General features: G+C 43.4%; 2 protein-coding genes across 6 annotated transcripts; one reads left to right on the top strand and one right to left on the bottom strand.

The window, feature by feature from the left end:
• Nucleotides 1-4: 4 nt before the first annotated feature.
• On the bottom strand, nt 5-13,750 carry PLAT (plasminogen activator, tissue type). 5 transcript variants are annotated; one of them, XM_040087800.2, is made up of 16 exons: nt 13,622-13,741; nt 11,768-11,995; nt 10,735-10,879; nt 10,525-10,626; nt 9,489-9,528; nt 8,955-9,086; nt 8,438-8,551; nt 7,899-8,073; nt 7,238-7,329; nt 6,802-6,976; nt 6,322-6,407; nt 5,687-5,882; nt 5,098-5,234; nt 4,870-5,010; nt 3,243-3,391; nt 5-2,391 (listed from the first exon to the last, which is right to left on the bottom strand). In XM_040087800.2, exons 4-16 carry the CDS (start codon nt 10,603-10,605, stop codon nt 2,233-2,235), a joined length of 1,677 nt encoding a protein of 558 aa, XP_039943734.1. In that variant the 5' UTR covers nt 10,606-10,626; nt 10,735-10,879; nt 11,768-11,995; nt 13,622-13,741; the 3' UTR covers nt 5-2,232. The 5 variants fall into 5 exon arrangements, with proteins under 5 accessions (XP_039943734.1, XP_039943735.1, XP_039943737.1 ...); XM_040087801.2 differs by lacking the exon at nt 10,735-10,879 and having other exon boundaries at nt 13,622-13,750; XM_040087803.2 differs by lacking the exon at nt 8,955-9,086.
• Nucleotides 13,751-13,787: 37 nt separating this feature from the next.
• IKBKB (inhibitor of nuclear factor kappa B kinase subunit beta) lies at nt 13,788-24,312 on the top strand. Its single transcript, XM_040087805.1, has 21 exons — nt 13,788-13,929; nt 14,002-14,096; nt 14,777-14,894; nt 15,664-15,733; nt 16,167-16,255; nt 16,704-16,793; nt 17,148-17,272; nt 17,600-17,707; nt 18,035-18,164; nt 18,604-18,798; nt 19,049-19,163; nt 19,504-19,627; nt 19,881-20,032; nt 20,144-20,205; nt 20,638-20,747; nt 21,004-21,053; nt 21,565-21,664; nt 21,845-21,992; nt 22,191-22,318; nt 22,972-23,062; nt 23,591-24,312. The coding sequence occupies exons 1-21, from the start codon at nt 13,798-13,800 to the stop codon at nt 23,657-23,659; spliced, it is 2,301 nt and encodes a 766-aa protein (XP_039943739.1). The 5' UTR covers nt 13,788-13,797; the 3' UTR covers nt 23,660-24,312.
• The last annotated feature ends 25 nt before the right edge of the window (nt 24,313-24,337 follow it).

Raw genomic sequence — 24,337 nt, forward strand, 5'->3', positions numbered from 1 at the left:
TTTTTTTTTTTTTTTTTTTTTTTTTTAAATCAGGGAAGGATGTGATGGGTTAAGAAGCCAGAGAAGGGCAGTTAAAGGCACTGAGCTAGCTGGCAGCAACTTCTGAGAAATGAAATGCAAGTTAAAGTAAGGCTGGAGAATACTAGATGCTAGCTATTGGAGAAGGATTTGGTAAATCTCCCAGATTAAGGATCTATTACAAAATTAAGGATAAAGAACCATTTGTAAAACTTTGGGGTTGATTCTGGGCTGTCGTTTTAGTCAGCTACAGAGATGTCTCAGAAGACAGACCAGGATGAAAGGAATGAACAAGTGCAGAGATGGCAGCTAGGGCTTATCTAGCATTCTTTGTCAACTTGGATATTTCATGTCATGGTATTTTCCAGGAATTGGTAATAGCTGTGAGGTAAAACTGTTCTCTGCAGCTTACATTTTTGTAGGTTCTGTTTTTTAAAAAGAGATCTGTGTTAGGTGTGGTTCAGTTACATTTTGTTAGTGGCTGTTAGATTGCATCGAGCTCAAATATTTAATAGATTGTTTGAACTGCAAAACAGAAGTTGCCTTTCTGGGGACTCTGACTTGTGTTCCTCAGTTAAATACTTTAGACTGTTTTACAGGCTGCAGGTATTGGCAGGCTTGGGAATGCCAAGACAGTGAGGCACAAGAGTGCTTGGAAGTGGGCTTAAGGGAAATGAAGGGAAATTAATTTGTATTTTTCCCAATGTTAATAATAAAATAAAACTAGCAACAGCAACAAGAAAATCACACCAAAAACCTGAACCGTGACTCTTCATTAAAAAACATACTTTCTCCTTCGACTGGCTGGAATATGAGACTTGTTGCTGAAGCTAACCAGACTTTGACCATTGCTCCTTTGAGGCCATTAGAGAAGATCTCTGAGGTCAATTTCTAAGCCATCAGCTAGAAACTCACAGACCATTTGTAAAGTTGCCATTTACAAGAGAGTAATGGCCATCTTACCAAATCTCTCTTTCTATACCTGCTTAGATTCTTTATCTGAGTAGTTGTTGTGCTAGTCGGTTAATAGAGAGCTCCTTAAAAACTGTGAGAGTAAACATTTTGAGTTACAATGTTTTGAATTTCCCAAATACAACAGGCTAATTTATAAAATAGTAGTTACACCTGTTTTCTCTTTACAAAACAGTGGGACAAAAGAGAAGCTCTCAGAGCGGCTTCACTCTTAGGATGTGCATAGATGGCACTTAGCATCATGTGGCAGCTGTAGTGCAAGAAAGTAATGGTGATTCTTGGGATTCTGGTTCATGGTGGCTTGGTTGTACCTGTCCTGTCTTCCAGTAAAAGACAAAGGCAGCCTAGTGATATCTGATTTGGCCTTTAGTTGTGGATATAATCTAGCAGGCACTTAAAACAGCTACCAATACACTTGTCCTTTATTTTGCCCTGCTGCACAGAAGAGAGAGCTTTTGCTTCATATCAGACGATAATGCATAGAAATTTAATAGTCAAAAATATGCATTGACTCTGTGGCAGATCCGGCTAGTGTTACAATTTTTAACCATTCCATTACCAGGAGCAAAACCAAGTGAAAGAATAAAATGTCCTAATAAGCATGCCCCATCCTGAATTTGCTCACAGAGTTTGAGCTCAAACTCAGTTAATTAATTGGTTCCAAACTGAAGAAGCGAGTAGTATATTGATCTGGAAACAAGCAGCCCATGCCTGCAGCTTTTGTTCTTTCTATTGGAAACAATTTCTTCTCTTGAAACCAGCTTAAATTAGCAAATTCAAATGATACAAGGACAGAGCTTAATGTCTTCAGTTGTACAGCCAAGTAAGGAGGGAGATGAAGTTTTCAGGAAATTAAATAACCCCTTCAGTTCACACCCCTTCCTAAAACAATATAGCTGCTAAAGAAATTCATGATGTTCTCTCCTGGTTTATTCACTCAGGGCCAGAATTAATTTTTTTATTGTACTTATGTGATTTAATGCAAGGTGAAAGTTTGGTGATGCTGGGGGAAAGGAGATTAGCTTCTAATAACCTGTAATAAGGAAAGGAGAGTATTTTGAGAACATGCCCTTCACACACATTTGTGTGTGTGTTTCACACACATTTGTGCAGTTTGTCTTCCTGTTGTACTAGAAATCAAAAGCATCTGGACAAACAGGAAGCCCTGTCAGCATACTTAAAGCACCCTAAGGAAGCTGTGAGGGCACGGTTGCAAGACTGCAAAAGGTTCATCTTTCTTTCTCAGAGTTTCATGGTGTCGCGAATCCAGTCGAGATAACGATTCACATTTGTATAAACACCAGGTATGTCTTTGCGGCCACAACCTATTCCCCAGCTGATGATTCCAATCAGATACATACGATCATCCTTCATACAGACCAGAGGCCCTCCAGAGTCACCCTACAGAGAAGTAACAGATTAGTAACAATTTCTTTGGTTTTGCATTGCTTTTCCCACCCCACTGGCTTTAGGGGTGCACTAGCGTTTACAGAAATACCCTATGTTGTACGCTCTCAAATCAAGCGCTCTTAGTAACAGTACTTTACTTGTAAAGTCACTTTCATATTCCAGTCTCCCTCAATGCTCATCTTATGGGGAGAGACACAGAAAAATGTAACAATGAAGTGTCTAACTTTGTATGGAGCTCATTTCGCTATAAAGATCCCAGGGGTTTTATACTGCTGTGTGTAACAGTAAAGCAAAATTATTAAATAATAATAATAATAATAATAATAATAATAATAATAATAATAATAATAGCTGTTTAAACAGAAAGGATGTGGATTGAATGCATGCCTTGCTTTTTCCTCATGTCATAGCTGCTTGTTTTCCAACATCTTTCAGCCTTTATTCTTCTTTTCGCTACTTTTCAGTAGAGGGGCACCCCATTCCTTGTGCAGAACCTCCTGCTGAGTGTTTTGCATGCTCACATAACCGAAAATACCAGGAAATGCTGGGGTGGGTTTTCCTGTTCAGTTTTGTGGTATTTCCTGTATTTGGGCTTTTCAGTCTGTGTTGCTTTGGTCTGATTGCTTAAGTATTCCCTGCCTTCTCCTCCATGAGGGGTGAGGGAAGAAAAATGAAAGAGGAGCCACCAGTTCTGTTCTGTTCATCAAAAGTCTACTAGAACTGCCATGTAGACGAATAACTTATTGAAACAATTTTCTGAAGCTTTTTGTTTCGTTAGCTCAAAGTACGGAGAAAATAAGAGACAAAGAAAATAAAAGAAAAAAGAACAGAATTGGGTTTACCTTGCAGGCATCATCAAGGTGCCTTGTGTCTCCTGCACATAACATATTGTCTGTAACTGTCCGGTTGTCTAGATACTGTGCTGTGCACCGACTGGCTGGGAACAATCTGACATGGCCTTCCTTCAGATGCTCTGAATAGAACGGAGAAACTGGAAGAAAAATGGCAATATAAATACATATATATATCTGTGTATGTGCATATATATGTTTTTTAACAGATTCAATTCAGTTTCTGTATGTAAGGGGAGAGTGAACAGAAGCAGCTCTGTGGCTAAACTAAAATTTCCTTGTGAAAGGGTCTTTTTATATCTTGGCTGTTCCACTTCGATAATCAGAACAGCTTAAATCTAGTTGAGAAAGAATATTGTTTCTTCAGCAAGCTAGAGAGGTTTTATGTAGGCTCCAAATTAAAGACTGCTGGGTTTCTTGGGTGGGTAAGTCATCTTCACAGAGTTACATCAATCAAATTGAAGTAACAGGAAATGTCTATGAAAATGCCTTAACTGTATGAAACAGGATCCTAACTTCTTAACGTTACACTTGTACTTTAAAAAGTTAGACGCTTTGTCATGTGTAATACTGAGTAACTGGTACAATTATGTTGGAATTGAGATTTGGGTGGTTGATTTGGATATCAGTTTTATTCTCCTGTATAGCTACAATGGCACCAAACTGAAAGTTGGCAGGATTGTTGTTATTCAGTAGTTTTGAATTACAGTTGCAGCATCTTTTCCCTCTCAGAGTTTGTCCTGTACTCCCTGTAAGCAATGCTGAGGACAAGCTTTAAAAGCACTTTAAAAACACTTTACGCCTAACTTACATGCTATGCTTTTAGGTCTGTTCCAAAACCACTATGGGTCCAAACTGTGCTTAGGTCTTGTATGATGGATGCTTCACAGTTTTTGTCTTACTAAGTTTACAAGTTAGAGAATTTAAAGAAAATGGAAAAGGAAGAAAGTAAAATAAGAGCTGGGATTGGTTTTTTTGTTTGCTGTAAATACAGGTCTGCCTGTGTTCACTTTGACACAGCTTTTATTTCTGTTTATTACAGCTCACTTTAAAAGTAATTTAACCAGTCTTTTAATGTATATCTGGGATTGTTATTTCTTTAGTTTTGGTTTTGTTTTTGTGTTGGGTTTTTTTTTTTTTTTTTTTGCTATTCTCTGCATAGCCAATGTCTCTTAGAATAATGCATCAATCTGCAACTGTATGGTGTACCAAGCCTCGACCGAAATGGGATTCTGTCCAAATTACAGTATCTAAATATACTGAATACAGCAGATGTGGCAGCCCTGATTGCAAATCTTATGCCTTTCCTACCTTATTCATTGTGCCTTTTTTGGTTGGGTTTTTTTTTTGGTTTTTTTTTTTTAGGTTTTTTGTTTGTTTGTTCGTTTTTTACTGTGGAGAGTATCACAGAAGACTCTACTAGCCCATACAGTTGACAGAACTCAGATGAATAACTTGCAGCAAAACTTGGTTTGAGTAACTCCTACTTCTACATTCATTTTGTAGTGCTCATATAAGCCAGTATGATACATTACACATTCAGTGACACTAAAGGCTTGAGTTCTCTGAGGGCAGAGGACTCAAGGTCTGGATGTGTAGACATGTATCTTCTACTTACATTCTTCATTTCTGCCATAACCAGAGATCTCACATTCAGTCCAGTCAGGCAGCTGCATCTCTGGCATGGGGAGGCAGGCAGCACGTACAGTGTCTGTTTCAACAGCACAGTCTTCTGCATCTGACTTCAACTGCAACAGAGCTGAACAAAGAAAAATATCCCCACTTCATTAACCACAAACTTGAGCCAACCATGACCTTCCAGTCACAAAGTCAGAAAAGTTCTTACCTATATCATTGTTGAAATTTTCTGAGTCAAATCTCTGATGCACAGTGTAGTTCTTCACTTGAAACTTCTGTTCGTTTTCCTCGGGAGTTGCTCGGGAAGTCCTACCGAGCACAATCTTCAGCTGATTTGTACTAAAGCTGAAGAACAAGAGAGTCTCTGGTCCTGTGTTAACTAGAGTGGACCTTTCCCTTGAAGATGTGCTGTTAGAAAGACTGCTTTTTTCATTATTACTATTTTAGCTCTATTACTACTTTGTTACCCAGGTAGTTTGACTTCAAAGTGACCTATTTGCCTTCATTTTTGTTCTATATGCTTACAGTCATCAGGGCAAAGCTCCTCTGCCAGCCCCTTGCTGTTCTCAAGTTTTCCAGATGGTTCTGCATGTGTATTGACAACTTTGTTCTTAAGGTATCTGATACTCTCCTGTGGTACCTTAATGCCATCCTGCTAGTTTGCCCAATCAAATGCCTCTCTGTAATGCTCAGCACAATTACCTATAATCTTTAGCGCAGACTTACACCCTTCCAGTAAAGCTATGCTGGATGCTTCTATTTTCCAGACTTTTTTTCCCCCCCAATCCTCAACTTACCCTTCCTCAAAACAGTGAGCAGCTGACAAAACCCAGCAGGAACTGATCAGAATTCCTCCACAGAGGAAGTGCTCTCCAGGCACTCGGTGATATTTCACAAAGATGGCAGCTTGCCATGGGTGAGCTGCAATGTCGGCGTAGGAACCACCTTTAATCCTGTACTGGCGTACTCTGCGCTGCCGTAAGCCACAGGTGGCTGTGGATGACAAAACCCAGAAACAGGCTTTTTGTTCAGGCACTCTTGCTTTGAGTTACGGTTAAGAGCCTGCTTGTCACCAGTCCACGTTGAGGCAGCCAGCCATGAACTGTTTAGTATTTGAGTCATCCCTGTTTCCTAGGAAACATGTATTCTGTTTTGAAAAATACAGTAAGGAAACCCTGCCTTTCCTGTCCTCCATTTCTGCAATCTTCCCTTTTGGCAGAGCAAGAGGCACTTCTGTGAGAGTGGAGCTACAGAATCTCTTTCTGCTCCAGAAAGCTTGTTTGTTTGTTTGTTTAACTCCAGCTCTTTTTTTACTGGAAAACGCTTGAGTGCAATACAGCTTTTTTTCTCCAGATCTTATTTTAATACAGATGACATGGAGGACAGTAATACTATAGAAAAAGAGAAGAACCAGGAGTGCTGGTATCCTTACAGCAAGTAGGTACATTGCAGTACTCCCATGTGAGCTGATTTCCTTTCAGGACATGGCACCAGGGCTTGCTGTCATTATCAGGATTCCTGCAGCATAAGAAAGAGAAGAGCCATTTGTATTATCAGATCTGCAGAGATGTCAAGGTGTCAGACTGTGACCCGAGTGTATTCCTTTTGATATGGGCGGCCCTAAGGGAACACTCCCTAAGTGCAAATGAAATTTTCACTTGCAGACTCTGAACTTAGAGAAGCATAAATAGGTCAGGTGGAATAAAATTACTGTTGGGAGTTTCACTGCCACCAGTAATGTGCTTTGTTAATCTGTGTAAAAGATTAGCACCTTGCCTTAAGAGTACTACAAGATGGTTTGGTGGGGTTTTTTTTTGTTTAGTTGTGGTTTGTTTGTTTTTGATTTTTTGTTTGTTTTTGATTTTTTTTTGTTTTGGTTTTGGTTTTTTTTGTTCTATAACCAACCACATACCTGCAGAAATTGTGACTACCAAGGCCCAACTGGTAGGCATCTCTTCTCCAAGCAGTATATAGCTTGTTAACAAGGATTCGAGAATTCCACTTCAAACAGGTAGCTCCAGAACTGGTAACACTGTGGCTGCCACGGTAATCTCTGCCTCTTCCAGATCTGCAGTTGATGTTCCTAACTTCAATAAGAAAGCTGCACATTAACTGATTGATGCGAACCTCTTGGTTGTTCCTAGGTGTGATTTCTGTCAAGGCATCTAGATATATATTACTTCTGTATATCATTCTCTCAGTGTCATAAATACTAGGAACCTAAATATGATACAACTTGAGAGTCTCAACTTTTGAGGCTACAGAAATAGCCCAAGTTCACGGAGAACCCTTATATATGCTGCAAATAATGGAAATTCCAACGTCCGTTCCCTGTCCCCTGCATATACCTTTTGAACAGGAGGGCACACTGCAGTGTTCCCAGGTGTACCTTCCCCCTTTGTAGATATAGCACCAAGGTCTGGAATCCTTATCTGGGTTTCTGAAAGAGTTACAATATTACGCATAATTATAAAGCTATTGTCAATAGTGCCATGTGGGCCATCTAATTCACTTAGTCCTGCTCTGCAGTGAAGATGTGGACGGAACCATCAGAAGTTGCTATTCCGATTTTAATTATAAAACTGTGGAATACACTGAGGTGAAGAAAATGAGATGGCCAGTAGCTAGCAGGAGTGGACAGCATGCTTATGCAGTTTAGGTCATGTACAGAAAGCACTATATTTTTACATTTTTGATCACGTTTTGAAGCTGTAGGAAGCTGAATTACAAATGGAGTTTAGGGAGGACTGGGAAGGGGCAAGAGAAAGACTGTGGCGTGAGAGATACTTGCATTTTGTAGTCTGCCACAGACATACAGTCTAGGAAGATCTGAAGGTCAGGTATTTCTACAGACATTGCAGTTAGTGTTCATGGGCTGCACTGTATCTGCACACGTGCAGAGTGTTCCCTGCTTGGTATCAGACTACAGCAAGCAGCCATTCTTTTGCTCCAGGCTCTTAGAATGGGCTGATTCCTGTGGCTCTGACCTGTGTGCCATCAGCTCCTCACCTGCAATAGTTGTGATTGCCCAATCCCAGCTCAGCAGCATCCTGTCTTTGGCCACTGTACATCCAGTCCACCAGGCCATTGCTATTCCAATTTAAACATTCAGTTCCACTCTCTGTCACGCTCCAGGTACCCCTATATGTTACTCCAGTGTCTTTGTAGCATTTAACTTCAGTATCTGAACAGAAAGGTACAAAATGTAAGGACAGCATCCTAATTCTTTCCAGGACAGCTTCCCCAGTCTCTGTTCTGTTTAAACCTGGCTCTCAGACATCTTGTCTAATAAGTCAATGAAAATGCTCTGTCAGGCAGTCTGTAAGTATATATAAAGGTCTTCAGTCGCAAAATTCAGTTTTATTAAGAGACATCTAGAACAACCCAGGTGTGCTTAAAAGTTCCCTGTAGTATTAGCTTTAGAATAAAAAAAAGACAACTTATTAGAGAGCCTAGCCTACAGCAGGAGCTTCTGGATACCTCATCCATGTGTACTGCATAGCTAACCCCAATAGCATTGTTCACAGCAGTTGATGTGATATACTCACCTATTTCACACTGCTTCCCTGAGAAACCTTGGTGGCACTGGCAGATGAAGAGCTGTGGGGAATAATATGCCTGTGAACACTGGCCCCCATTGTAGCATTTATTTCTAGTACAGGCTGTGGAATAAGCAAAAGCCAGGAAATACTGTTAGATTCCACAGAAGCGAGAAGCTGGCAACGTATACACGTCTTTCGTTTTCCCATCAGTCTCCTTTAGCCTGTTCTGTTTTTCCCCACCCACCTGTTATTGCCATGTGCTTACAGCTTTTCCACTTCCATTCTTTCTTAGTTTCATTCTTTCTTAGTTTCATTCTCTCCATATATTCTATTAGGCTTTCTCAGCCCCATATCTACTCCCACTTAGTCCTGCCCATGACAGTGTACACTGGTATTTTCATTTCTATCCTCTTCTATTCCCAGACAAATTTTCTGTGGAGTAATTCCAGCCCTGACAGTGGAGTTCTTTAGGATGATTCGACGGACAATCTCTCACCATTTCCTTTTTCTTTGTCATACTTACCTCTGACAGGCACAGTGTGGCAGTGACTCCGACCACTGTCGCACCTACAGTATTCTATTCTGCTCCCTGAAAGCCTCAGCCAGGTCCCCCTGTGTTGGTAAATTTCTGCAGATGAATTATCTGTGCAAATGGCTGTAATCGGAGAAAGGAAATCCTCTTTTAGAGATTCAGGGAAAAGACCTGGCTGAGCAAAAGGACTCCCTTCTATTTCCAGGAGGAAAGTATCTGTAATGGGAGCATCTGTCTAATGGGTCGCCCTTTATCCTTCTCAGACCACAACTGTCCCATCTCTCTCACTGCTGTACTGCCAAATGTACTATTCCGCTATTGACTGCCCTCTTTTTCTTTCAAGAGCAGAGGGAGGGGAAAATTTTGTTGTGGATGGTATTAACACTCTGGTATTTTGCCTTCTGAATCTTTCATCCACATAACCATGACAAAAAGCTTTCAGGCTCTGTTTCTTCAGCATAATTTGCTTTCCCCTCCCATGTTCATAATGCTCCAGCTAACATGGTTTTAGTTAGCCTGGCTTACCTCTAGATCTGGCTCCTCGTTTGAAACGAATGTGTAAGCCCTGCAAGCAAAGAAGGTTAATTCTGTGAGTAACTGCTCTCTTAAAAAAGATGAGAGCACAAGTACCTTCAAAGAGTCAGTCCTTTTCTTGAGGGCACGTAAATCAAGGAAGCTCTAAGGAACTGTCTGCCCTCTTGTCAAACAGTACAGTGAAAAGTGCCTCTGGTACCTCAGTATGGGCTCCTAAGAATTGCAAATCATTTAGTTGCCACGGATTACCAGGTGATCGCTTAACATCTGAGTGAACCTGGGATGTGCTGTACTCACAACACGTATGTGCTCTTGCGGTATTGCAAATGCTAACTAAAGCTTGTCAGCTTTCTGCTATTTGAAGGAAGCAAATAATTTCCAAGGTACAGTCAACAAGCGGTTACTTTGCTCACTGACATGCAGTTTCCCCATAAAACTTTGAAGCTTGATTATCTTTAAGAGATATGTCTCCTGCAGCCAATTAAATGAAATATTTTGGATAAAGTTTAATGGAAGAAACCAATTTAGAAAGCTTCTTCAATTAGGCCACGAGAGAAAGAAGATAAGATGCAGGAAAGGTGGGAGAGCAATTTTTTGAGAAAGGGAGTAAACATTTTAGAATTGTGTAGCATTTACTCAAGCTGTGTGCAGTGTGAAGCTTAAAGTGAGGGGACAAGGGAACCATTGATGTGCCGTTTTAAGTGAGAGTAATGATGAAGATGATGACCATAGAAAATGGAAGGCTGGTTACAGTGGAATTCTTATTAACAGTGAAAGGTGCCAGTGAACAGATACACCAAGAATATCCAGAGAAGACTTGCTTACTGAAATGAAAACCAGCCAGGATAACTCATAACACATTCAATGATAGACTACTTTGTAACATTTTTCTTCCTCTGATTTCTAATGAGCTAAGCAGATTCTCCTTTTGCCTGATGCAGATAGCTGGAGTCTGCTGAAAAGGAGGAAGTGCTGCTGAATATACAGGAAGATGGCAAGAGAATTATTTGAAGCATTAGCCTCTTACCTGGCACTGGGCAGTCATGATTGCTTCCACCAGCACAAGGAGACAGGGGAGCTTGCCTTCCATTCTGAGTGTTTTCCACATCAGCTCTAAGTCTCAAATTATCTGTAGAGACAAAAAATAAGATGTTGAACAAAGGAGGTTTACAGTGTGAATGGAGTTCAATGTGTAACTTTTAATGAAAGTTTTAAATTATGAAAATTCTTTTTATACGTTTTCAACGTGTCGCTTCTCAGCTGTCTGGTCTAAGTGTCCTGGTCTTCCTGGGGTAACTGGCGGGCTGGATCCAGATATGCTTTTACTTGATGAACTCAGAAACTTGATAAGCTAAAGCACACTCTTTCACACCTGAAGGAAACTGAGAGGGTGTTTAAGAGAGGGAATAAAACAGAAGTAAATTCCAAGTACTTTTTCTCTTAATTGCAGGATGCCAACGGTACCATGTCCGCTATTAGAGAGATGGGCTTGTCTGATGTTGCGGTGTAACGGTGATTTGAACGCATTGACTGAGATTCAGATTACTGTCACATACTTAAGAGAGCTCTTGCAGAGGCACAGACTTCTGCTGAAGGGTCAGTTTGTGGTAACAGTGGTTTAAGAGGATTTGTATTTTTTGTAGACTGCTGCTTTGGGTGAGAATGAAGGCTTCTCTTGTGTAGAGTGTGTAGGCAAAATGACTTTGCTTGACGATAGATGAGGACTTACTTTCAATACTTCTACCGCTTCTTCCCAATTAAGCCTTTAGTTTTTACTATTATCATATGCTTTTGCTAAAAAGGCACAGTGTGTCAATGGTCTGGCAGGCTAGCTTTTGTTCTGATAGTCTCATTTATGCGGTCACAACTATACATTATTCCCTCTAATCCTTTCAGCAGCTTTACACTTCAAAGCCCTCCTCAATCCATCAGGAAGATTTTCTACTTTCTCCAAATTGATTTCTCCAAACTGATTTCTCCAAATTGATGTCCTTTGTGTAGGAGACTCCTCCTTGCTTAACTGGTCAGAGCCTGAGGCTGTCAGCCCTTTCCCTGGAAAGCTTCAGCTTTCTTGAAACAACTGAACGCTAGCAGCTTTACCCACGCTATGAATCTCTTCAAAAACAGGAAGGCAATTGGTCAGTTAGTTAACTATCATGGTACCTCAGTGGGATTTATTAAATAATAATATTTAATAGTATTTAATGACAATGCAATTCATGTTGAAAACAGGAATGCCCTTTTTGAAACAAGTGCAGAGTAGTGCCTACCTTTTTGCTTTTTCTCTCCTGTATTCTCTTGACGATTTTCTTTCCAGACAAGTCCGGGTTTGTGTTTCCTGTGTCTCTGCTCTGATCTCGCTGTCCTACTTTTATCGCTGCTCGAAGGGGTGGAGACTCCCTGGGCCGTGGGGCGTGCTGTCCGCATCCCACCCCTTCCCGAGCATGTAGGGGATGGTCCAGGCAGGCGGCTGTCGTCCCGATTGTCGGGGAAGGAGCCTGTGCGGGACGGGAGGAAAGCTGCTTGCTGGCATGCTCTGGATTTTACAGGCAGTTTGTTTTGTTCTTTCTCTTTTCCAGTCAGAGAGCAGATTCAATCTTCAAAACATTTTTTTCCCCATTGAACACCTTATCGTTCAATGACAGAGTAGACCTTATCCCTTACAATGAAGCGTCGGGTCCCATTATGCTTCTAGGTGTGTGTGAATGCGCAGCTGTATTATTTCTAATATAATTAGAAGTCTGCAGTATGTAGACTTAGTCCTAATAATGAGAAACTCCTGTTTCATGCACGAGTGTAGTGTGCTGTACTCCTAATTAAGATGTTTGGCAGACAGGCCCTGACCCGCATGTGGAGCAAAGCATGCCCTGAAAAGAGCCATGGGAGAAGAAATAGTCTGGGGAGCTTGCAAGTTCAAGGAGCAAAACTTCTAATGAACTTTCGATACACATAAGGAACAGCGTGTTGAGGGCCAAAGCTAAATGTTCACCGACGCTACTCATCCTAGAAAATGAAGATCTACTCACCAGGATGTGGTCATGAGGTATTCAGTTATCAAAGTGTGGTAGACAAAGGCGATGATCAATTTTAGAGCTGATCTTAGGGTACTGTTATGAAAACAGTCAGTGGTGCACTTGTTACAGTGATGAATGTGTCCTGCCTGCTTGGAACTGATTCACTAGCAATCACACTCCTGACAGAATTTAGCGTAAGACATAAGAACTAGCCTGTGAGGGACTTCCATTTTCAGGAAGCGGCTGCACGGAGTCCTCATTTGGAAAGCACGGCACTGGTTATTTTGCATAATGGTAAAGATGAAACACTGGGTACTCTGAATGTCTAGCTCTTCTCTGCAAGATCTGTGTCAAGATTATCAAATGTATTTCCCCAAGACTCACGGTGCTGGTGATAGCATTACCACCATAAATCTGATTTAAGTGTAGCTGCATTTGACTGTGTCCAGAAAGGACTTCCAGTTGTTGAGATCAAACACTGCTGAGCAAACAGGGGCTAATTTATTTTATTTTTAAAGCTAACAGCCATTTGCCTTCTAGATTAAAGATGCTAACAATTGAATGGCCTTGGGGGAAGATTTCAAAAATTATTTCCTGGCTTTTCACAGCTTAAGGACAACTATAGCTGTCTACAGAGTGTGGTGCCATTTGTAGGGCTTAACGTATTTCAGGAAAGCCAGCAATAGAAGTGTCTGCCCTGTCAAGCACCATCTGCTGGCTTTTCTCTAAGCTGATCTTCGGGATAATTTCAGCAGGACTGTTTAATGTCAGTGACGAAGTGTGACATCATGACATCCCGCAGCAGGCCCGTGTCACCCAGACGGGACCCTCAGTGCCCGGTGGCTTTGGCAGGGTCCAGTGCAGGCGAGGTGAGTTGTGGTAGGTCTTGGAGTGCACTTTCCACCCCCGAACTGTTGTGCGTCTTTGCAGTGGCATTAAAGCATCTCACGCCAAGCCAGACCGGGAGGAGGAAGTATCCAAACCTAACGCAATGCCCAGAATAGCGCTGTGGTTCGGGCGGTGCGGTGGGAAACACAAATGGTGCAGCCCGGATTGGCAAGTTTTGGAGATGCTGTCGGATGAAAACGACAACTCTGCAATTTTACTTACGCAGCGCACGAGCTGTGCTCTCCTCTCATTCCGACCCACGCGGTATCGCGGCCACGAAGATCGCGACTCCCTCACTCCTCGCCGGGGCGGCCCGCACCGCGCCGAGCGCCGGTCCCGCGCGTCCCCTTTAAGGGCGGGCGGGAGGGAGGGCGCTCGCGCCGGAGCCGGAAGCGCAGATGCCGCGGAGCCGAGCCGGGCCCGCCATGAGCCGCCCGCCCGCGCTGCAGGCGCTGACCTGCGGGCCCTGGGAGATGCGGGAGCGCCTCGGCACTGGCGGTTTCGGCAACGTCATCCGCTGGCACAACAAGGTAGGCGATGGCCGGGCCCGCAGCGCCCCGGCTCGGGACCCGCGCTTAGTCCAACCCTTGCTGTATTCACAGGAAACCGGCGAGCAGGTTGCCATCAAGCAGTGCCGGCAGGAGCTGAGCCCGCGCAACCGCGACCGCTGGGCGCTGGAAATACAGATCATGAAGAGGTGAGGCGGGGCGGCGGTGGCGCCGGGCGAAGGGGTCGCTCCGCGGTGTCGCGTCCAGTGCCCCGGGACGCGTGGCCGGGACGGCCCTGGAGCGCGGATCTGACGGGTGTGCTGAGGGAAATGGTGGCAGAGGCTTTCGGCCGCCGAGGGATCCCTTTACGAGAGGTTCCCGGTCCGCTGCGGCGGCAAGTGTGTGGAAGTTCACGTTGTGCTGCGTGAGACTCTTGGGTCTCGCGCTGCCGTCTTCGGCTCGTCTGCCATGCCCTCGGCGCTGCAACAATGCTGCTACCTAGCCTCTGCTTTGCCTGATTTAACGTCTGTGCTGCGGCAGTCCCTTGGGGTGTTGGATTAGCGTTTTCGAATGTAGCGGTCTGATTGCAAGTTTGGGTCTTTTCTTGACGGTGGCAACAGTTTCCCTTGCGCTCCTTTGCAAGGCTTGCTGCTGTACCTTCTAGGCAGATCTGTAATGCATAAGTGTTGAAGAAACACACTGTCTTGCATGTGAAGTGCCAGGAGTTAGAATGAGTCTAGATCCGTGAAAGATGGAAACCTTTAGAATTCATTAATTCAGTTTCTAAAAGGATTTGTGACCATGTAGGACTTCGAGTGATGACTGTGAGCAAGTGAAACTATAGCAGTTGCAGGACATCATGTGTACTTGCCTAATTTTTGTTCTGCAGACTAAACCATCCCAATGTCGTGGCTGCCCGTGATGTCCCTGAAGGGATGCAGAAGCTCGCACCAAATGACTTGCCATTGTTGGCCATGGAGTACTGTCAAGGTGGAGACCTCCGCAAGGTGAGGTCCCTAGGGTGGTAAGCTAGGAATGGATCTGCTTCTAATACGATCCTAGGTTTTCTACTGAAGTTTTCCCTTCAAACCTTTGCTTTCACATTCTGATGCTTCCTAATTCTAGTCATGGCATCAACAGGTGTTGGTGGCTTGGTCCTGGATATTATGTTCAGCTTTTGAAGACCTAAGTGCTTTGTGAAACTTTGTATTTTTTTGGATGCAAGCTTGTGGCACTGTGAGGAGTTTGCGCGTAAAGGATGGGGGCAAGTGTAAGGGATGTGCGACAGTATGTGAGTATGGCCCAGACCGTTGGTAGGGTAGGTGCATCTGTAGGCTGTACTCTTCCTGAAAGTGATTAACTCCTGTCTGTCATAGGAAGAAATAACCCATGATAGTTCGAATCCTAAGGCTTTTCTGACCTTTGCTTATAATCTGACCATAGCTAAAATACAGACCTTAGGCCTCAGATTGGAGTTGGTACTGTCAGTTGATACTAGGCACAGGGGAAATGGCAAAGAAGGATGGAACAAATAGAAGGATGAGAATGGGATGACAGTGACTTCTTTCACCCGCTCCTTTATCCTCCCGTGCAATAAAGCCGAGGCACGAAAGCTGTAATTGCTGCTATCGCAGCTCACAGTCCTTAGAGTTTTGTGCTTCTGGAGAATTTAATTGCTGTTGCTGGAACTTCTTGTATCCCTGAGAATTTGTGGGACTGTGGGCCTCACTCAGGATAGAGGAGGGAAAGACTACATTCTGTGTTGCTTATTTGCAGTACCTGAACCAGCTGGAGAATTGCTGTGGCTTGCGGGAAGAGGCTATTCTTATCTTGTTATCTGACATCGGTAAGTGGTGGCGGTACCTTCAGTTATCTGAGCTATGGAAACACTTTTAGTACTGAATCCACTCTCCAAATATACAGCAGTGACCTTAGTGACTCCATTTTAGACTGATTTTTTATGATCTTGATCGTCTATCAAAATGTGTTCATCATCCCAAAAGTGCTGGGAGTCTGGGGAGGTCCTTGCCCACTGAAAGCTAGCCAGCGTTACTACGGTTTACAGCAAGGATGTGAGGGAACACCCAGAGAGTGAACTCAATTTGCGTCCAGAGTTCTGTGATGCTGAGTTTGCCCCTTACACTTAGTGTTTCATTATATGCTTGATTGTACAAGGTTTGATGTGAAAGCCCTGCTTGTTACTAGAGAGAACTGAAGCCTTGCTGAGCTCATGCTAGGTCCTGTTACTTAGCTCTAACAAATGTTTTTTTCTGTCTCAGCTTCTGCTCTCAGATACCTTCATGAGAACAGGATCATCCACAGAGACTTGAAACCGGAGAACATTGTGCTGCAGCAAGGAGAGCAAAGGGTAAGCAGGAAGCAGTTGTCTCTAACTGCACAGACGAGTAAACTTACAAGGAACACGCAAGTGCTTCATGCAGTTACGTGGTCCCTCTGCAAGAGCACTTGGCCCAGGATAACAGCTGTCTCACTGTGTCAGATAGTATTCTGTGTGCAGTTGAGGTGAGATATTGTATTAGACATGTTAACACCTGACACTTTGACTTTCAACTATCGAGGAAAGAACCAGACTGTACTGCTTAACCAAAGATTGTAAGGAGATAGACGCGTAACTGCTAAGTTTGCTGTAACACCTTCAAATGCGTTGTGGTTTTAGGAGTCGACAGTAGACTCCTGTTTCTGCTTCTATCTCTTCACTGGCACCTTTCCTGCATAGCTTTGAAGAGCTGAACCTTTTCTTTCTGCTGTATCATGTGCTTCAGTCTAGCAATCTTATTCTCTGTTGTGTGTTTCAGTTAATACACAAAATCATTGACCTTGGTTATGCTAAGGAGTTGGATCAGGGTAGCCTATGCACATCCTTTGTTGGGACTCTGCAGTACTTGGTAAGAAAGGAATTCAGCTAGAAGAGCAGCTACTGCTTTCTAGTGGGATAGAATTAACTGTTATCGAGCTTCGGGCTGGGATTAAGTACTTGTGTGGTGTGGGGTGCATTTCTGGTGCCGAAGCTAGCGAACGTGACTGCTTTTTTGCTGACACTGGGTTTTCTGCCACCTACGTCTTTTATAAATAAGCAGGAGTGCCAGTAACCTGTGCTGCTCACTTTAAGAGGGTCTTAAAGCACATGAAAGGCAGCGTTCACTAATGTCTTTAATAATTTGTACAAATATTAACGAGATGTTAAGGGATAGAGAAAGCTAAGAGCTAGATGGCGTTGTCTCACGCGTAAACCGTATCAGGCTCCAGAGCTGCTGGAACAACAGAAGTATACGGTGACAGTGGACTACTGGAGCTTTGGCACGCTTGCCTTTGAGTGTATTACAGGCTTCCGACCATTCCTACCCAACTGGCAGCCAGTGCAATGGTGAGTGAACTGTGGCTGGGTGATAAGTGGGCATGATGTGACTTTCCTGTTAACAGGAAGTAGAAGTGTGGTCCCTTGATTCTGAGGATAATAGCCCTATGTTCCTTGACCTTTTGGAAACTGACCCCCTTCACAGGAGTTTGACTCACCTGAGCAATTTCAGCATTCCTGATACTTGCTCTATGGGGTAAGGGTTAACTCCTGCAGGGCAGATAACAGAAACCAAAGCGGCATCTGTATTATATCTGTCAAGAGTACCTTTAAGAGCCTAACATGCAGGCTGGGAAAGGCAGGCAATTTTTTCACCGTTGTACTTGCTTACATTAGGCATACAAAAGTGCGTCAGAAGAGCGAACTGGATATCGTTGTTTCAGAAGACTTATTCGGAGAAGTCAAGTTTTCTAGCAGTTTGCCCTACCCCAACAATCTAAACAGGTGAGTACTAGAAACTGCTGTGCTGAGATAAACTGATTTCCTCTGCAAAAGGACCAAGTTTATATTATATGCCTTGCTGTATTAATCTGTGAATAAATTGAGTGCGTGACACAGGCAGTACTATTGTCGCTTGTCAGACTTGTGTAGTCTTGGTTTCTGCCTTCTACACACTGCAGACTAACTCCCCATTTGTGATGGACAGAGGTGGATTGTTGGAGGGAGAAGGAGGGGGGGAGTTTTGTCAGTCCTCCCACGCAGAATAGGCCATATCGGTACTGCAAATGCACTTTTACCTTTTCCGATCTCTTTCTGGTTTTTATTGCTCAGTGTTTTGTCTGGGAGGCTGGAGAAATGGCTGCAACTCATGTTAATGTGGCACCCACGTCAGAGAGGTACAGATCCTACATATGGACCCAATGGGTGTTTCAAAGCATTGGATGACATTTTGAACTTGAAGGTAAGCAATAGGTCTGTATTACGCTGAGAAGTTTTCCAGTTGCCTGAGCCTATGAATCACAGACTTAGGAGGAAGAGTGAGGCAGAAACTCGTAGAACTGTCTCCTGACAGTTAGTGACAGGTGCTTTCCTCTTACTTCTTTGAAGACAAATACTCCCTGAGCTTGTTGGGAGTAGTGAATGGCTTCTGTGCACGCTTAGTTCATTATTCTGATAGAGGATTCTACAGCTGAAGGTATTTAATTGCCGTGTGGCCTCTTCCACTTGATGGAGAACAAGAACTTTGCCATAATGTTAGGAAGTAGCTGCATAGTGACTTGTCGAGTCTGCCAAGTGCTTTGAACAGTTTCTCGGTGGTCCTTGTCTCGGTCCCTCCATCTCTGCTCTAACATGACCAATGTATCTTCAGCCTTTCTCATGCCATGCTACTCTTCTTGTAGTTGCTTCACGTTTTGAACATGGTTACGGGAACTGTGCACACCTACCCTGTGACAGAGGAAGAGACTCTGCAGAGTGTGAAGGCCAGGATTCAATCAGATACGGGAATTCCAGAACAGGACCAGGAACTACTGCAGGAAGCAGGACTTGCCTTGTTTTCTCAGAAGCTGGTCACTAAACATACAGCTGATAGCAAGGTGAGTCTGGATATTCCCTTTCTTGTGTTGGAGTGAATCAGAAGACACCGCTCTCGCTTTGGGATCGCGGCACTCCCCGGTGTTGTGGCGTGCTTTTGCCATGGTAACCTCACAGACCTAACAGCCATTGTAGCATAGGCACCCAATTGCTTTGGTGTTCTGTGTTTGGCTGAGGAGGACTGTTCCGTTTACGGTGTTACCAAGGCTTGCTTTTCCCAGAAAACCTAGTTGGGTCTTTTGTCTTCTGCAGGTGAATGATACTGCAGCTGCAGACACAGACCTTCTCTTCCTCTTTGATAACAGGAAAGTTTCCTATGAGGCTCAGGTAGCCTTGCGTCCTCATCCAGAAAGTGTTGACTGCATCCGTAAGGACTTTCTCTGGAATGAATGTGAAACGGGGGCGGGGGCAGTCTGTGTTTTGTGGTCTGTATCACGTACGAAGAGTAGACGGAGCTTTTGCATATTGGGACTGAAGAAGCAGTAAAATGGACTGTCATTCATTCAATTTATCAGAAAAACTAAAAAAAGGAAGCGTTTGATTTTGATATACTGGGGGAACTGCACAGGGGTTACCCGGCTCTAGGCTTTGCAGGTGGTAACATGCCCCTCAACGGAGCAATGTTTTGGTCTGTTTTGCGCTAACGCGATTTTCCTGCTTCATGTTGATATGTACATTTTCCTTTCCCCTGCCTCCTCTGTTTCCAGTTCAGGACCCGAAGAAGAATCTCCACTTTTTCCAGCTGCGGAAAGTGTGGGGTCAGATCTGGCACACGATCCGGGTGCTGAAAGAGGACTGTAACCGGCTTCAGCAGGGGCAGCGAGCAGCCATGTACGGTGGCAGTTTCTCTACAATACTTATCTCTGTCTTTGTGCTCTGGTAAAAGGGAAGATAGAAATGGGGCCCTGTTGGAATGGGGAAGCCCATGACTGGAGCTGTAAGCAGTTAACGAAAAGCTGAGAGTTAGCCCTTTGGCACATCTGCATTTGTCATCACCGCCGTCTCAAGTATCTGCTTTGGATGTAAATGGAAGCCTGGTGGATTGTTATTTTTGGAGGCTAATGGGACCTTCTTGTCCATGCAGGATGAATCTGTTGCGTTACAATAGTACCCTCTCGAAGATGAAGAATTCTATGGCCTCCCTTTCTCAGCAGCTGAAAGCAAAACTGGACTTCTTTAAAACAAGCATCCAGATTGATCTGGAAAAGTATAAAGAGCAGATTGAATTTGGAATTAGTGAGTATAGCATCTGGCAAACAGGTCTTTTCATGCTCTTATCCTCACAAAAACACCTGCCTCTTTCTCTCTGAACTGAGAAAGCCAGTCACTCTTCTTTGATTCCTGTAGCTTCTGAGAAGCTGCTATTTGCCTGGAAAGAGATGGAGCAAGCGGTGGAACTTTGTGGGCGGGTATGTTTCTAAATGTAACTGCTTATCATAAAGAGGGTTTATTATCCCTCCACTCCTCCCCCTTTTGCTTCCTTGTCCCCACCTTAAATAGAAACTCGTGTCTGGACCGATTCCAGATTTCACATTGCTTTGGTTTGCATGCCACCATTTTTGTCCGTTACTAGTACGACGTGAAGCTCATTCTGTTGTAAGGCTTAGGGGAAAAGGGGAGATCTTGGGGAAGCCCCAGAAATGTCTTGGAATTTGTTCTATCCAAGAAGACCAACCTAATTTCCTTGAATTGAAATGACTCATATTCTCGTTTGTCTTCGGCCAAAGCTGCTGTTCGCATCTTGTTCGTGTGTTTAGAAATATGAGTGAGAAAGGAAGAACCAGCGCGAGTGGCAGTGTCTCTGAGACCGTTCTGTTGCTTATCTTCTACCCTGCCTTCAGGAGGATGATGTGGACCAGCTAGTGAAGAGGATGATGGCCCTGCAGACAGACATCGTGGACCTGCAGAGAAGCCCGCTAGGTCGTAAACAAGGAGGAACACTGGAGGATTTGTGAGTTGAGCTACCTTGAGCTTCAGATGCAGGAGTGTTTCTAGCTAAGCTTACTCACTAGAGGACAATGAAAAGGCTGTTTCCTCCACCCAAATTATGGGGGACTGGGAGGATTTTCCACTGAAAATGTTTTTTGACTCATCTGTCATTGTTCTGAAACGGCAGGCAGGTACAGAAAAGATTTGTGTCCTCGAACTATTTGTTCTTAATTTTGGTTCTTTGGAAATCCCTTTTTTTCCCTGCTTTTTTCTTCTAGAGAAGAACAAGCCAGAGAGCTCTACCGAAGACTGAGGGAGAAACCAAGAGGTAAAAGACACTTTAGCTCAAGGTCAGCTTGCTTTGTGTGTAACTTTGGAGATGTAGTAATGATCATTGAGAAAACTACCTGCTTTCTAGGCCTGCCCAGACCCTAGCAGCACATGGACTCTCCCAAACTTGCCTTTTTTTCAAGAGGGGAGTCAGGGAGTCAGTTTCACACTAGGCCAGCCTTCCTTTCTTGGTGCTTTCTGAGCTGTTCTCAAAACTCCTCTGGAGCTCTTTTGAGAGCAGGCTGTTGCCATAAGCCTATGCTGCTGCTTCTGCGTAGAAAGGATGAAAGACATGGCTATTCCTTTGATACTGTCCCAACTCTCCTTTTCAAGTTCTTTAAATTTTGAAGAAGGTGGCTAAAATTCAGTGTAATTCATCCCGCTCAAACTCGCATATCCTGAACTTTGGATGTTTTGGGATTGAAGCAGTAATGGAAACAAGCCACTAAGAATCTTCCTGCTCTGTCCGATAAACCTACCTTCATGTGTAATATTGACTCTCATTCCAGATCAGAGGACAAGCGGTGACAGCCAGGAAATAGTACGACTGCTCCTACAGGCAATCCAGACCTTTGAAAAAAAAGTTCGAGTCATTTATGCTCAGCTCAGGTGAGCTTTGTAGATTTTATTCAGAATTGAGAGAAGGCATTTTCTCTTCCAGCAAGGTTTAAAACTCAACGTATACAGCTAATGAGATCTCGCAGTGTTACAGGAAATAATTAACTTCAGAAATGTTCTCCTACTACAGTGGCTCACATGCGATCTGATTAGTTTTCACTTTTTTAATAGTAAAACTGTAGTTTGCAAACAGAAGGCGTTGGAATTGTTCCCCAGAGTGGAGAAAGTGATGAATCTGATGAGTGAAGATGAGGAAACAGTTGTTAGGCTTCAAGAGAAACGACAGAAAGAACTGTGGAACTTGCTGAAAATTGCTTGTGTAAGTAAAATAAAAACTCCCCTTTAACCTGAGCATGTGCTTTGTGGCACAGGTTACTGAAACAATAGTAAATTGAATGTATCCTATGGTTCCTTATTTTGAATTAGTATTAAAGTCAAGTTCCAGGTTGTCTCATGTTCCCGGATGCTGAAAACTTGCGGAAATTATTGCACTCTGAATATTCTGCGTTTTCTTCAGAGTAAAGTGCGTGGTCCTGTTACTGGCAGTCCAGAGAGCATGAACGCATCACGTCTCGGTAGCTCGGGTCAGCTGCTGCTGCAGGTCCCTTCTGGAACGTACAATTTATCAGAATCTGTAAGAAAAAGGTGAGGCAAAGGGTGGAGTTCTTTGGCTGCTAATGCCACCACTACAAAGCTGGGCTTCCTGCTTTGTGAAATAATGGCACAGAGGGTTTCTCACATTTTACACTTTGTGTTCAGCTTGCATTGTCAGCAGTCTTGGTTTACGTAGTAGTTAATACTTCCTGGGGCTTGCAGATCTTACATATGAAAAATGGGGAATCGTGTATAGCTTCACTTCCCCTTGGCTCAGTAACAAAGGTGTATTTTTTTGGGTTTTTTTTTGCTTTCTTCCTTTAATCTGAGATGGTTGGGCTCACTTGGAAGTACACTGCCAGCAAGAACTGTTGAAGCACATTGTCACGTAAGGTTATAGTAGCTGAGCCGTGTCATTGAGACTGCTGTAACCAAGCACGCGTAGTTCCGGCTTGCTTAAATGAACTCAGCAGTGGTTCCACGTAATAAGAACCCCATCCCATCTCGGAATACATTTCCTTTCCCCTGTCCAGTAAATCGGGGGCTGCCACCAACCTTTCAAGTTGCAGTATGAATTACAAGCCTATGACTTGACCTAACTTCAGTGTTCTGCAGCCTATCTGCCAGAAATATTTCTTAATGATAGAGGCGGCATTTCTTTAAATTGCCATAGAAATTAATAGTGTAATGATTGCCCCTTTCAGTGAGGAGTTGCTGTTGGAATCTCGGAAACTTTGTAGCCAACTAGAAAATGTGATGCATGACACAATGAAGGATCAAGAGCAGAGTTTCTTGGTAATGTATTCGTTCTTCTCTAAATGGACTGGGGAAGTACATGGCTTCAAAGTTCTGCCTGTGCAACTCTGCCATCGCTAACATAGCTAGTTGAAATCTGCAATTTACTCTTGGACAAGGGGAGAGTAGGAGCTGCAGAGATAGGAAGTACCTGTTCCCTCATAGTCCGATGACTGACATACTCTGCTTGCCAAGACTGGGAGCCACGTGCTGGGAACTTGTGCTGAACGGTAAAGGATGGGGCAAAGCGCTCGGCTGTTGTACAAAAATACTGCAAAACTGCACGCAAATTTGGGATGGCAGGGTGGCAGGGATGCTTGATTTAACAATGCAGAATATTAAAAGGAGAGTAAAATACTGGAGAGTGCAAGTAGGTGAAGTGTTTCCTTGACAGGAGTCAAGTGGCTCATCACGAAATTATATTGACCAACTTATTCACAGTAATTTTTTTAAAACTCTCAATATGTTTTGCCTTGGTTCTAGAGAAAGCTCAACTGTAAGCTAGTGTTGAACTTTGTTTATTCTTAGGCTCTAGACTGGAGCTGGCTGCAGCTTCGGGTAGAAGAAACAAACAGCCCAGAACAAACCCAGATGTAAAATCACCCTGGTTGCCTCTGAAGCCAGGCTACTTTGGGAAGCCCACTGTGAAAAGCTGCTGCCTCTGAGAAGGGAATATCAACAGCCTTCTACTGTCACCAACTGCTTATGTGATACATGTGGCTTAGCTTTTAGTATCCACTTCTCAGACATTTTTTCACAAAGATACAGTAGGAAATGCCTGTCCTAACTGCTTGGAAAATGTTCTTAATTGTGCCTTAAGACAGCAGATACTCTGTCCTGAAAAGTCTTCCCTTTGGCATCACCTGTGGCTGCTTTGCTGCATTTTAGGCTTTCTGATGAACAATGGACAACAAGGTATACCCAGTCACTGGTGGATGTCACCTTACTAAATGAACTGTGAACTTTTATTTCTTAACTTTGCTGATTTGCACTTTTTTTTTTTTTTTCTTTAAGTGTAACAATTGTACTTATCTAATACTTGTTTCCTATATGGGAACGAAATTATCTAAAACATGTAAACTTTTGGTTTGCTCTTTTTGATGCGCTCAATAACACTCTAATAGAAAAAGCTGCTTTCACTGTGCAGGTCTCTAAAACATGAGCGGTGTAAGAATGTTATCCTAAAAACCAAAGGGGGACGGAAATCTCGAGCATTCAGGTATCACGTAACAAAGCATTTGCAGATCATCTATTAACCACACTTAAAAGTTGCAT

The sequence above is a fragment of the Hirundo rustica genome, chromosome 28, assembly GCF_015227805.2.
Source record: "Hirundo rustica isolate bHirRus1 chromosome 28, bHirRus1.pri.v3, whole genome shotgun sequence".
In the NCBI taxonomy this organism is placed as follows: domain Eukaryota; kingdom Metazoa; phylum Chordata; class Aves; order Passeriformes; family Hirundinidae; genus Hirundo; species Hirundo rustica.